At 45.8% G+C, this 15,179-nt stretch overlaps 1 protein-coding gene across 1 annotated transcript in view; it reads right to left on the reverse strand.

The window, feature by feature from the left end:
• Positions 1 to 2,299: 2,299 nt before the first annotated feature.
• The window catches only part of GLB1 (galactosidase beta 1), a 115,141-nt gene continuing 102,261 nt past the window's right edge, over positions 2,300 to 15,179 (reverse strand). Inside the window, 2 exon segments of the mRNA XM_025374311.1 lie at positions 2,300 to 2,654; positions 2,657 to 2,918. Of these exon segments, the coding sequence (XP_025230096.1) occupies positions 2,620 to 2,654; positions 2,657 to 2,918 (297 nt within the window). The 3' untranslated portion in view covers positions 2,300 to 2,619.

The following is a 15,179-nucleotide window of genomic DNA, read 5'->3' on the forward strand; positions in this document are numbered from 1 at the left end:
ATTTTCAATCAATTCGTGGACAGATCTGAAATAAGGTCATTCAGAGAAATCAGGAATGGCTGAAGGTACATCTTATTTTAGGAAGAACACTGTAGCAGGCAAAATGTGTGCCCATGAGAGGCAGCATAGAGTTGGAAGGGTTGAGTCGAGTCCAGAGTCCAGGTGGCACTATCTATGTATTAAGATTCTGTTTTCCGGCCGGGCGCAGTGGCTCATGCCTGTAATCCCAGCAATTTGGGAGGCCCAGGTGGGCAGATAACCTGAGGTCAGGAGTTTGAGACCAGCCTGGCCAAGACGGCAAAACCCCGTCTCTGCTAAAAATACAAAAATTAGCTGGGCATGGTGATGCACGCCTGTAATCCCAGCTACTCCGGAGGCTGAGGCAGGAGAATTGCTTGAACCCGGGAGACGAAGGTTGCAGTGAGCCGAGATCACATCACTGCACTCCAGCCTCGGCAACAGAGTGAGATTCTGTTTCAAAAAAAAAAAAAAAATTCTGTTTTCCAAAATCTTCCTGGGTACGGGGTGGCAGAGTGCTGTAGGTGGGAAAACCCATCCAAATTCCCTCACATTGATAAGACAAAACACTGGCTTTGGAGGGAGGTGGGCCAGGTTTGAAATCAACTCTGCCTCTTGCCAAAGTTTTAAATATTTTCAACTGTAAAATGGATTTATTGCTACTTGACCTGACAGTGTAGTTCTGAAGACTGAATGAGAGACATATAAGGCAAGTGTACACGTTGATGAGGCGACCACACTCCACTGCTCATGCCTTCTGGAGATTCTCTGCTTGTCTCTGGCACAGGGGAACTGCAATTCACCAGTGTACATATGCACACGCTCCTTCAAAGGAGTCATTTCACATTTCTTTCCAAAGCTTCTCACTGTTTGGCCATGGTTCTTGAGTATCATTTTGTGTTTTTGGTAACTGTGCAGTGGAGGAGTAATGAAATGATGGTAATGGTCCATGTAGAACCTCCTTCGCCCTGTGATCTGCCCGAACATCAAATGGTGCAGAACATCTAGAAAAAGGTACTACAGAAAAACGTCCTTTGTCCTCAACTAAGTTCCAGTGTTTGTTTCAGCTCATCTATGCCACCTGCAGCTCAACCAGCGTTTAAAGACTCGCTGTTCAATCTCAGATATTTCTTATTTGCGCCTATGAGAGAGGGAAAAATATACCACCAAGAAAACATTACAGATTGACATAAAAAAACTTTCCTTTCTCCCTCCTTAAAAAAAAAACAAAAAAACCCCTACAGGGCTAGGTGCAGAGGTTCATAACTGTAATCCCAGAACTTTGGGAGGTCAAGGCAGGAGGATCACTTGACGCCAGGAATTCAAGGCTGCAATGAGCTACGATTGTGCCATTGCGCTTCAGCCCAGGCAACAGAGCAAGACCCAGCCTCAAAAAAAAAAAAAAAAAAAAAAAAAAAAATTACATATTCTTGGTATATAATTAAAAATACAGATAAGAAAAAGCAAGCAATCTCTCAAATACTTACCATCCAGATATAATTATATGAACATTTTAAAGTTGTTCCTAACCTTTCTTGTGCAACACAAGCATGTATTAATATTCTGTGTATGCAATATATACCCAGACACTAGAGCCAGACTACCTGGGCTCAAACCCTGTCTTGCCGCGTACATCTGTGAGATCTGGTAAACTGGCAGGATGACAGTATATTCCTCAGTGTTCTTGTGAGGGGCAAGTGAGTTAAACACACCCTCAGAACTGTGCATGGCATAGAACAAGTCCTTGACAAATGAAAGCTACTGTTCCATGTCAGGACAGGAATATCAGAAACACCATGTCCTTTCCTATCTGTGCACATACACAGCACACACACATGCGCATGCCTAACTACTGATATGTGTATAGGCCTGTACTGTGTGAATATGCGAAGTTCTTATGTTGAAACACACAAAATGGGATCCAATTTAAGGTAATCTGTTTTTTCATGTATCAGGACATTTGCATATAAGTATAGATCTCTCACCGTTTTAGTGGCTAAAATACTATGCTTCTATATAGATACACCATACTACGTACACTGTGCAACTGTTAATCACTTAGATTGTTTGCATAATTGTTTTGAGCTGTATTTGTCGGTTATCTAATCCAAAAGCAAGCCAAATAACGATCAGAAAAGCAGCAGTCCGCAGATCAAACAAAGACTATTTTCCATCCTTTTGAACTTCAAGTTAGTGAAGTGGTTTATTCAGCCCACTCAAGTCTAGTTATGATTTAAGTCAGACCATATAATTTAATACCTGCACATTAAAAACAGTGACATTATCATTTGAGTACAGATTTTATTTAACAAAAAGGCAACATGATTCTTCCAAAATACAAATCACTACCACCTTTAAAGCTCCCATTCCAACCCTGCAGACATGTATGCACATTACTGTGCTGTTAGCCCCTCACACATTCCAGGTGGTCCCTGAAGGTGGGGCTTTGGCACTGCAGGGATGCAGGGAAACCTCAGGTGAAAATCCACATCCGAAATTCCTTTTCCAATTCCACACTCCAATCAGTGCAATGTGGCATGACAGGGAGGATCTGGGAGGTACATTCAGAGTAGAATCCCTCAAAGTCACAGGCTTTCATCATCATACATGCTCCAGCCATGAATCTTTGTTTTTTTGGGGGGTGGGGCCATGAGTCTTTGCTCAACAGGTTTGGAGAGATGATCGTAGATCTGAGATGAGCCAATAACTGGCCTGTCCACGAACTCCACAGCACACAGTTCTGGACCATCACTGCTGCAGGGTGCGCGCTCCAGTTCCAGCACGGTGATGGTGTTTGGGGCTGAGGTCACCAGGATGTGCTGGGGCACAAACAAGGTCAACTGAGGGCCCCGGGCTGGCCAATAGCGGCCAAGGTTAAAGCCATTAATCCAGACCTGGCCCTGGAGAGAGAGAGAGAGACAAAACCATCAACCCCAGATGCAGCGAAAGCCCTGAGGAAGGTGGGGGCCCTGACGTAGGGCAGGTCAGCAGCAATGGAGGAAAGAAATGCCCCCAGAAAGGCGGGGCTGACAGCCAGGCCCATGCCAGCCTTGGTTTCAGCTTCCTGATGAGATAACTGGCCAAGGTGGGAACAAGGTGGTTGGGGGATAACAAAAACTTGCCCCAAAGACCCACCCCTGCTTCAGGAAAACACAGGTTTGGTCCATCTGACAGACTTCAGTGGCCACAGATGTCAGTACCAGAGAACAGTGTGGAAGTTTCTGAATTTCATCCCGGTTCCAGGGTGCTGCCTGTCCCCACAGATCAGCCTCTCCCTGACTTTTCTGTACACAGAAGACAACTGCTGAACTGCTTCCTTAAATAGATCTTTTCCTTCTTCATTCTCTTTTCCTAGAGGCAGGTCTTGACCTCACTATCTGCTGCATACCCGGTGAACACAGGGCACATAGGACTCCAGGGCCTGCATCCTGAGGTCAGACAGGTACCAGGAGTGGTCCCCAAAACAACCCCTCAAGAGGGATACGGGGTTTGGGTGAGGGAGAGGAAGAGGCTCATCCAGTTGGGTATCTACGTTACTGCTATGTTTTAATGACTCTTACTGGCCCCCTCAGAGTTAGGGTGTGGATTCCATGTTTGGTTCAGGAGCAGAGGTGATGCTATAGGCTGCAGAAACAATCTCTGTGAGTAGGGGAAGCTGCTTCCCATAACAAAACTGAAAGTGGAGGATAAACTCCTAAAAAACAGGGACCATGTTTAGCTTTGTCTACACAGCCTCTCTGTATGTGCTAAAATTTGCTTAAAGGGGCTGAGTGCAGTCGTTCATGCCTGTAATCCCAGCACTTTGGGAGGCCAAGGCGGGCAGATCACCAGAGGTCAGGAGTTCGAGACCAGCCTGGCCAACATGGTGAAAACCCGTCTCTACTAAAAATACAAAAGTTAGCCGGGTGTGGTGGCACATGCCTGTAAACCCAGTTACTCAGGAGCCTGGGGCAAGAGAATCACTTGAACCCGGGGAGGCAGACGTTGCAGTGGGCTGAGATTGCGCCACTGCACTCTAGCTTGGGTGGTGACAGAGCAAGACTGCGTCTCAAGAAAAAAAAATTGCTCAAAGCTAAAGGCAAGGATCAACAGTTGGCTAAATAGATGGAATATTCTATTACAAAGAAAGAAAGTGAAGAAGGGGAGATCACATATATGCAAAAGAAAGAGAAAATCTGGGAGAGGAAAAGAAAACATAAAGGGAGAAGGAAGAGGAAAGAGGAATGGAAGAAGGGAGGGAGGCAGGAAAGAAACTGCAACCTGCAATGGCCCAGATATCCTAGGAGACAGCCTGGAGGAGGCCCAGCCATGGCTGACACCTGCTGAGCCCTAATCCTCATCACGTTCTGCAACACTACTGCTGCTGCTCACCCCAGGGATCCTCAGTCTTCTTATGTTTGGGTATTTTTCAGCCTCCAAGTGTCCCCTTTATTTTAGATCCTTCTGAATTTCCTACCTGGGTTCAGATCTGTGTCCTGCCACTTACTAGCTGTCTGACCTTGGACAGGTCTCAACTGAATTTTTCATACCAGTCATTGGGGACAATGATGATGAAGGAACAGTGCGTGGCCTGTAAGTAGTAGCACTCCTTACATGATTAAAGTGAAAAGATATTGGTGTTCACATGCCTACAAAAGAAGGGGGTCCGTGATTAAAAACCACCTGTCTGTTGGATTAAGTCATTTAGAAAGAGGACGACAGTTTCACAGTTCTCAGAACTATTTCACTCTTGTTTTTACGCTGGGATATGTTATCTCATTCCATCCTAAAAGGTATATACAATGACAGCTTTACCAGGTTTTTATCAGCTTAAAATCTGCCGGTGCCTTGTTTTTGCAGTATTAGAGAACAGTAGCACTTTACTTTTGCGGTCAAGGGGGAAGACAGAGAAGTGGGAGGTCTTCGTGAGCAGCACCCGAGGAATGGCACGCATGACTACAGGCTTCATGCTATGCTCAGGACACAGGCCAAGTCAACTCCTGACCAAATAGCAGGTGATCAGAGTGGAGGTTTGGTCCTTTCTCAAACCTCAAGTTCCATTTCATAAGCATCCAAGAGATGGGCCCTCATTCGCTGGGTGGACTGTGCACCTGGTAGGTAAGCTGGGAATTGTTTTCCCTGGATCCCCTTCCCTGGATGGTTCTGGGTAAGTGTTGGTCAGAAGGGGCCCTTGCTTGAGATCGGGAAGGTGGAGGGAAGCAGCAACCATTGCTCTGGGTGCAGTGGTGCAATCCTGGCTCACTGCAGCCTCCACCTCCCAAGTTCAAGAGCTTCTTGTTCCTCCGCCTCCTGAGTAGCTGGGAATACAGGCGTGCACCACCATGCCCAGCTAATTTTTGTATTTTTGGTAGAGATGGGTTTTTGCCGTGTTGCCCAGGCTGGTCTCTGACTCTTGGCCTCAAGAGATCCGCCCACCTCGGCCTCCCAAAGTATTGGGATTACAGGCATGAGCCACCAAGCCTGGCTTTTTTCTTCTTCTTCTTCTTTTTTTTTTTTTTTTCCTTTTTGAGGCAAGGTCTCACTCCAGACACCCAGGTTAGAATGCAGTGGCACCATCAAGGCTCACTAGTGTCAACCTCCCACCTTAACCTCCCACATAGCTGGGACTATGGGTATGTCCCACCGTGCCTGGCTCATTTTTGTATTTTTTTTAGAGATGGCGTTTCGCCATGTTGCCCAGGCTGGTCTCAAACTCCTGGTCTCAAGTGATCCTCCCACCTCAGCCTCCCAAAGTGCTGGGATTACAGGCGTGAGCCACCACGCCTGGCCATGCACATGTTTCTTACAGGAGGGCAATGCTAGGAATGGAATTGCTGGGTCATGGGATATGCCTGTGTCCAATTTTAGTGATACTGTAAAGAGTAGCTATTTTTTAAAAAAGTGTGAAGGAGGAATTGAATTTTCATATGTGGTTAAAAATGAACATTCTTTTTTTTTTTTTTGAGACAAAGTCTGGCTCTGTCGCCCAGGCTGGAGTAAGGTGGCGCCATCTCGGCTCACTGCAACCTCCGCCTCCCGGGTTCACACCATTCTCCTGCCTCAGCCTCCTGAGTAGCTGGGACTACAGGCGCCCGCCACCACGCCCGGCTAATTTTTTGTATTTTTAGTAGAGACAGGGTTTCACCGTGTTCGCCAGGATGGTCTCGATCTCCTGACCTTGTGATCTGCCTGCCTCGGCCTCCCAAAGTGCTGGGATTACAGGCGTTAGCCACCATGCCCAGCAAAAATGAACATTCTTATAAAGAATATTATACAAGGCCAGGCGTGGTGGCTCATGTCTGTAATCCCAGTACTTTGGGAAGCCAAGGTGGGCAAAACACTTGGGGTCAGGAGTTTGAGACCAGCCTGGCCAACATGGTGAAACCCTGTCTCTACTAAAAGTACAAAAATTAGCCAGGCATGGTGGCAGGTGCCTGTAATCCTAGCTACTCAGGAGGCTGAGGCAGGGGAATTGCTTGAACCTGGAAGGTGGAAGTTGCAGTGAGCTGAGATCGCACCACTGCACTCCAGTCTGGTGATAGAGCAAGACTCAGTTTGAAAAAAACAAAACAAAACAAAACAAAACAAAAACAATGTTACACAAGAAGCTACTGCACTGGACTACAGCGCTAAGGTATGGTGAGATCCTAGTGACTTCATCATTAGACCATGATCTCTCCATTTCTCTCCATCCTTGCAGCCTGACTTCCAGAGCAAGTCATAAATCAATGTTGTCTTAGACTGCTGCAGCTTCCTCATAGTCTCGTGACTCTATTAACTCTAGAATCTAGGCTCTGCATAGCTGCCAAAGTGAAAATAGGATGCTTTTCACACATTTCTGTTTCTAACCTCCTTCCTGTGGTCCATAGCCCATACCTTCACCCTTTCCTCCTTGTCTCTGCCGCACTCCCCCTTGCTCACTCCACTCTCCACTACTTTTCTTTCTTTGCTTTCTTCTCTCTCTCTCTCTCGGGCTATGTTGGAGTCCAGTCGCTATTCACAGGCACAATTCTAGCACAATACAGCCTCCTGCCTCAGCTTCCCAAGAAGCTGGGTCTTCAGATGTGCACCACCACACACAGCTCCCCAATTACTTTAAGTTAGTCTCACTTAGGCATCAGCTCGTCACCATGCGCGAACACTATTCACCTTGATCTGAAGCCTTCTCATCACTCAGGCAGGGCCACAATCCTCCTCCTTAATGCTGGGTTTTCCATTCCAAGTCACTCACTATCCTTTAATTTTTTCTTTTTCTTCTAGTTATTATCATGATTTGAAATTCATATCTTTTGTTTGATGACTAGTTTAGGAGCTATTTCCAGCTGTAACACAGGCTTTAGGAAGGGAAAGGCTTTGTCCATTTTGTTTGAGGCGAGATTCTCCACACGCAAGAGAGTGATACTCAATATACACTTAGTAGCACTCATGGCTGCTGATACTTGTTGATAATTTTGCCAAGAAAAGATTCACTGAAGAGGTGACGTGAAGCCCTTCTGAAAGAAGGGTTCCTCTGCTCCCAGTTTAAGAGTTTAAGAGCACGTTCCTCTGCTCCCAGTTTAAGAGTTTTAAAGAATATTGTTCACTCAAACAAAAACATTTGCCTTCCCTCCTTGATTAGAACCAATGAAAAACACATTAATATAATTTAACTTTAAAAATTCTATTTAAAAAATATATACATTGATTTTTATTTCTCTTTAAAAAGTTATGCTTTTGCAATTATTTTTGGTGGGGAGGTATGCATGTGTTGCTGAATATGATCTAAAAGTTGATACACTCTTAATGAAGTTAGCTCCGTGGGGGCCAAGCATTTATACAGTGAACACCAGTGGTTTCCGGGGCTGCCTAAGGCAGTCTCAGTTAAAACAGTTCCATGACAAAGTGACTTTCTCTGACCATGGCTTGACCCTGGCAGACTCCCCACCCTTTGTTGTAATCACCAAGGCAATAATAATAGTTTCATAAATGTGAGGTTCCTGGAAATGCCTGACCTACTTTTTTGTTGATCAGACAGATTCATGTGTTTGTCTGTCTGTTTTAAACTATCTGGATAAATGGAATTTAAAACAAAAGTTTTGTTTCCTTCCTTCCCCTCCCTCCCTCCCTCCCTCCCTTCTGAGACAGGGTCTCACTGTGTCATTCAGACTGGACTGCAGCCACACTATCATAGCTCACTGCAGCCTCGAATTCTTGGACTCAAGCGATCCTCCTGTGTCAGCCTCCCGAGTCGCTGGGACTACACTACAGGTGTGAAACTATTTGTCGGGGGGAGGCCAGCACGTGTTGTTGTTAGCCATCATGGCCAGCTAACTTAAAAACCATTTTTTAAAATAGACATAGAATCTCACTATGTTGCCCAGGCTTGTCTCCAACTCCTGGCCTCAAGTGATCCTCCTGCTTTCACCTCCCAAAGTGCTGGGATTACAGGTGTGAGCCTCTGTGCCTGGTCTCACTATTGTTTTAAGTTGTAGTTTAAAATTTTCCAAAGATTTTTGGGAGTGCCTTTAAAAGCAACAATAAGCTTAGGGTGGATGCTGCCTTTGTCACTCTCTGAAAGAAAACATGTACACACTTGCAGGACTTAAAATGGAAAAGACAAAGGTCCAGTTAGTTCCCAAAGTTAAAGGCTCTCACACACAGCTCATGGATCACTGTGATGCTCACCTGGGAGAAAGAGAAGAAAAAGAGGAGAATTGAAAAGAAAAAAGGTAAAAGCCTCTCACAGGGCTTGCTTAGAAATAAGATGTTAAATAGATCTCACTGAAATACACAGGAGAAGATTAATTCTCCCCTTCCTTCAGAACCCCAAAGGGCTCTGCAGCTTCCTCCTCAGTCTTAGAGTAATAAAGTTAAATAACTTTATGGTTTCTCTATATTTTGGGACAGATCCAAACAGAACTGAAGCCATCAAATGCATACAATAATAGCATAAAACATAGATCACTTCTCATCAAATCCCAAATAAAAATTCTTTTTCCTTCTCAACTCCCAACAGTTCCACCATTGCTAGACCTTTTTAATATAATGCTCACCTAACAACAGTCGTCAAACCACCTCACATATCTGGAACCAAGCTAGGAACTGATAAGCAAAAACTACTGCCTTATGTCATACTTTTTCTAAAGTTCACAACCTAAAAATTGTAGGAGACCTTCTTTCACTTCTAGCCTATTTACTCATTTACAAAAGTTCTAAGAAGTTTTGTTACTAAATTAATATAATATTTGTTGAGAGAAGTCTGATGGTCTAGTTTCAAAGTTCACGGGACTTGTGACTGGAAACAGTGAATTAGATGGAAATAGTGGGTCTTGTAGGATGTAAGCGTAATTACAAATTAGATAAAAAAGAAGTTTAACAAGCATATCAAATTTAGGATGAAAGTAGGGTCCAATAGTGTTAAGACCTGTGGCATATTGAAAAGATGGCCCCAATTCTTAGTGGTTCCGTCTATCAAGAAGTAGAATCTGTCTGGGCATGGTGGCTCCCTCCTGTAATCCCAGCACTTTGGGAGGCCAAGGTGGGTGGATCACCTGAGGTCGGGAGTTCCAGACTAGCCTGGCGTACATGGTGAAACTCCAACTCTACTAAAAATACAAAAATCAGCCAGGTGTGGTGGCACACGCCTGTAATCCCAGCTACTGAGGAGGCTGAGGCAGAAGAATCACTTGAACCTGGAAGGTAGAGGTTGCAATGAGCTGAGATTGCGTCACCGCACTCCAGCTTGGGCAACAGAGTGAGACTCCATCTCAAAAAAAAAAAAAAAAAAAAAAAAAGGAGTAGAATATGTTTCTCCATTCCTTGGATCTGGCTGGTCTAGTGACATATTTTGGCCAAACAACGTGGAAGAAGCGACATGTGAATCCTGACTTGGGCCTTAAGATGCCTTGAGCATTTGCATTCTTTCTTTGAACACTGCTCAGTCGCTATGTGAACAAGCCCAGGCTAGCTTGCTGGATGATGAAAGAGACATGGTCTCATCTTCTCTGTTGCCTCAGCTGACAGATGGCTAACACCCAGGTGGTCATGCCCAGCTGAGACCAGCAAAACCACCACTTGGTCTGCTAATACTTAAAATAGTGAACTAAATAAACTGCTGCTGTTTTAATCCACTAAGTTTTGGGTGACTCGTTATGCAGCAGAAGCTAACTGATACACATCTCCATGGTCAGAAGGTGCCTAAGCATGCTACTTTTCAGGAAAGTGAGTGACGTTTAAAAACTCAATTTAAAAATAGTAGAGCCATCCACTACTTAGTTCTGCTTTCACTGATCAATCACCAAATCCCATCGGGGCTTCCTCAGCCATGTCTGTGCCTTTCTCAGGACGGCTGAGAACAGCCAGCTGAGAAGACACCTGTGAGCACTCAGTACAGTGGCCAGCACAGCAGATGTGGCTGGTACTATTATTATTTCCTGAATCTGGACCGCCCTCCCTCCCTACTGCCACACTCAAGTCCGGCTCTGTTCCTTCTCCCTGGACCACTTCTCCAGCAGAAGAGCAGCTTTCAGGGGTAACAGGGAGAGAGTTCTGTTTTATACCTATCAGGCTGGAGGTGCCTATGAGACCCCCAAAGGTGGGCTCCAGAGTCTTGTAAGAGCGGAGCTGGAAAAGGAAACGTGAGCAAGTCCAGCACATCTGTGAGAACGACATCCCCCAAAAGTGTAAGAAGAGAGCCCAGGACCAAGTCCTGAGGACTGCAACATAGAAGCTGAGAGAGAAGCCTGAGAAGGAACAAAGAGAGGGAGGAAAACCAGGAGAAGTTTGGGCATGCAAGTCAGGAGAAGCGATCCTCCCACCTCTCACCGGGTAGCTGGGACTGCAGGTGCCACCATGCCCCATAACTATCCTAGAGTTATCTGGGGCGCCATCCTAGGTCGCCTCATTAGCATAAACCCAGGTGTGACTGAAAGGGGCTAATTACAAATAATAAAAGACACTCCTACCACTCAGAAAATGCCAAGGGTTTTAGGGCCCTGGAACCAGGGACGAAGACCAAATATATTTCTTATTATACTATTCCCTTGAAAAATGTCAGTCCCTCTGCACAAAATGTCCTTCCCACTAGGTGGACCAGACCTTTCCTGGCAATCTTAGGCACCTACAATTTCCTCCTCTCCAAGGCCCAACTGCATGGTTTATATATCTCTTACAGACTCTTATAATTCTCTTGGGCTCTGTCTATACCTCTATCTCTCCAAATGGATTGAGACCAAGTGACTAACATGGATAAGGTTTTAAAAGTTTTACATACTCTTTGGTGGCATCATCATGTCTCACTGCAGCCTAGACTTTCTCGGCTCAACCAATCCTCCCATCTCCCACCAGGTAGCTGGGACTACAGGTGCGTGCCACCAGGCCCAGCTAATTAAAAATAAATTTTTGTAGAGATGAGGTCTCATTAAGTTGCCCAGGCTGGTCTCAAACCTCCGAGCTCAAGTGATCCTACCACCTCGGTCTCCCAAAGGGCTAGGATTACAGGTGTGAGCCATCGCATCAGCCAGAAAATTTCAAAAGCAAGATGTAACAAATAGTTACAAGAAGGAATTTCTTTCAGCTGTTTATTGTACATTGTTTTATTTCATAATTATTTTACATCTTGAAGGTGGGATAATTTATCTTTAAAATACAGAATTACTTTTGATCAGTATTCTATTTTGATTCTTGGCTCTTCAAAGCATAATTTTGGTTGAGGAAAAATGGGACACTATCCCACTCACTACCATGCTCTGTCATGCACCTAAACCTACCACAAAATGTTAAAGGCTGGAAGGCTGCATAGGATATTGACATGAGACTTATCCACACCCATCTGAAAGAGAGGTAAATAGCAGAAGCACTGCTGTGCTGGCAGGACATGACATTTCAGGTTTGGCATATAGCAGGGGTCCCCAAACCCCAGGCCACAGACTGGCTGCGGCCTGTTAGGAACCAGGCCACACAGTGAGAGGTGAGCGAGCATTACTGCCTGAGCACCACCTCCTGTCAGATTGACAGCAGCATTAGATTCTCATAGGAGCAGGAACCCTATTGTGAACTGTGCACATGAGGGATGTAGGCTGTGCCCTCTTTATGAGAATCTAACTAATGCTTGATGATCTGAGGTGGAACAGTTTCATCCCAAAACCATTCCCGTCCCCTCTTACCCCCCACAGCCCATGGAAAAAGTGTCTTCCACGAAACTAGTCCCTGATAACAACAAGGTTGGGGACCACTGGCATACAGGACACATCGCGGAAAGCACTGGAGGAGAACGCTTCCTATCTAAGGGACTTTCTCGTCAGATAAGAACTCAGTGAGGTCAAAGCGTTGCCCTGTGTCTCCTGGACAGAGCAGAACATGCCTGACCCCTTTCTACTGAAGTCCCAGTTGATATTCATTCACATTTGGCATTAACCAGAAAGCCACATCTGACTCAAGTAAAGCCAGTGTAAACAAAAGTGATTTTTTTAATCTCATGAATCGCCCTTATCAGTGACTTTGCCCTCTAAATCAAGGTAGTTTCTTTACAGTGAAATGAATAGGAAGAGCATAGAGTCCTGTGCCAGGGGCTTTGACAAGGGCCTCTCCTGATGAAGAATGTGGGGGTTAGTGCACAGCCTTAGAAACAGCTGGGGCTTCAGGGATCATTTGGTCCACCCCCACCACAACGGCCAGCTCCCTGCATTCAAACTATGTGCTATGTGTTCATCCTTTCAAATGTCAGAGCTTAGCACTCAGTGTGGGAGTGCGATCTGCCTGTTCTGAGGTGGTTGATCATTTAGAAGCCCCAGAGCTGGCCTGGGACTGTCCTCGGCAGCAGGGACCTCTGTACACCGAAAGCAGAAACCACAGTCCTGTGTTAGGTAGGGCGTGTGCGTACCCTTGGACCTTCACACCCATTCACTCCAAAGGCCACAAACTTCTTGGATGGGCCTTTGTGTGTGTGTGTGTGACTTTATTGACCTAGAATTCATATACCATACAATTCAGCAGTCTTTAGTATACTACAGAGCGGCACAACCATTACCACGGTCAATTTTAGAACATTTCATCACTCCATTAAGAAGCCCTGTACCCTTTAACATTCTCTTCCCATCCGACCAACACTCTCTTTTCCCTGCTCTAGGCAGTCACAGATCTTCCTGTCTACATGAATTTGCCTGTTCTGGACATTTCATGTAAATGGAATCATGCAACATACAGTCCTTTGTGACTGGTGTCTTTCATTAGCCCAATGTTTTCAAAATTCTTCCATGTTGTAACATGTATCAATACTTCATTTCTTTTTATTGCCGAATCATATTGCATTGTATGCATGTAGTACATTTTGTTTATTGATTCCTCAGTTGATGCACATTTGGGCTGTTTCCGCCTTATGGAAATTATGGATAATGGTGCAATGAATACTTGTGTACAAGTTTTCGAGTGGACATATGGATTAGATGGGCTTTCGGGGGTCTGAACCCTTTGACACATTCACAAATACTGTGTGGAGATGTACTTTCAAGCCTGGAGATGCAGAGCATTCATCAGACTGATCAAATAAGTAAAGAGCCCCAGCCTCGATAATGAGTACGAGTTTCTCACTGGTTCTCAATACCACCTGCTTTTTCACATGAGGCTCAGGTACCTGTGCCACTGAGCACTTCTGTACCTCCTACAAGTTACTTAGCTCTCTAAGCCTCCAGCTACTCATCTGCAAACTGGAGATAATGATCCATCTACCACAGGAGCCTCTTTTGATGGCTATGGAGATAGTGTCTATAAAGTGTTGAGCAGAACTCCTGGGTCAGTAACTCTTGCATGTGACACCTTTATGATTTGATCAAGATGAACCTCCCTCTGACCTCCAACATGTCCTACACTTTTCCATTTGTCTCTACTGCATTAGGAGGGGAGAAAAAGAGGGATCAAGGGATCGAGGGAACAAGAACATGCTTGCTAGCTAAAGGGGGAAGATCCAGGGAGGTCTTTGTTTTTAGGTCCTAGAGCTCCTAGTTACCACTTTTTGGCTGAAAAATGGGACTTGGCAGAAAGATGGAAAGGCTGACAAAATGCAGGTAGGGGAAATATGAGAACAGGGTCTTGGCCTGGAGGAAGACAGTGGGGAGGGGATTCAGAACTCAGACTTCCTCCTAGATACCACTGGGCAGGAAATGAGGGTGGAGGCAGAGAGATAAGTCTGACAGGAAGCTGAGGGAACAAAGGAGTTACACCTGATAGCAGTCAAGGAGGATGAGGTCTTCAGGTGGCTTTAGGAGGGTGGTGAAGGTTGAAAAGGCCAGTGGGGCAAAGGAGCAGAGAGAGACCAAGGACTGCTGAGCAAATCTGAGGGCTTCTGGAGGCTGGCAACAATGAGGGGATGGTAGCCACGATGAATGCGCTAAGAAGCCCCTCAGCTGTGCTCAGTGACTGGTGAACCAGCAGAGATGCCAGCAGTGGATCTACATGGAGGAGGAATGAAGGAGGCAGAGTAGAAAGGCAAAGGGGCAAGGCGGGAGGCGGACTGATGGCTCTCAAAAAAAGATCACGGTGGCCGGGCGCAGTGGCTCACGCCTGTAATCCCAGCACTATGGGAGGCTGAGGTGGGTGGATCACCTGACATTGGGAGTTTGAGACTGGCCTGACCAACATGGAGAAACCCCGTCACTGCTAAAAACACAAAATTAGCTGGGCGTGATGGCGCATGCCTGTAATCCCAGCTACTCGGGAGGCTAGGCAGGAGAATAGCTTGAACCTGGGAGGCGGAGGTTGCAGTGAGCCGCGATTGCGCCATTGTACTCCAGTCTGGGCAACAAGAACGAAACTCAGTCTTAATAAAAAAAAAAAAAGATTGTGGTAAGGCCTAGGCTTGGTAGAGGAAGAACTGTAGCCTTAATGGTGGAATGTTTTAGGTCATTAATAAGATTTAAGGCTGGGTGCAGTGGTTCACGCCTGTAATCCCAGCACTTTGGGAGGCCGAGTTGGGCGGATCATGAGGTCAGGATTTCAAGACCAGCCTGGCCAACACGGTGAAACCCCTTCTCTACTAAAAACACAAAAATCAGCCAGGTGTGGTGGCGGGTGCCTGTAATCCCAGCTACTCGAGAGGTTGAGGCAGGAGGATCACTTGAACCCAGGAGGCGGAGGTTGCAGTGAACTGAGATCGCGCCATTGCACTCCAGCCTGGGTGACAAGAGCAAGACTCCGTCTCAAAAAAAAAA

Source organism: Theropithecus gelada, chromosome 2 (genome assembly GCF_003255815.1).
Source record: "Theropithecus gelada isolate Dixy chromosome 2, Tgel_1.0, whole genome shotgun sequence".
NCBI lineage: Eukaryota > Metazoa > Chordata > Mammalia > Primates > Cercopithecidae > Theropithecus > Theropithecus gelada.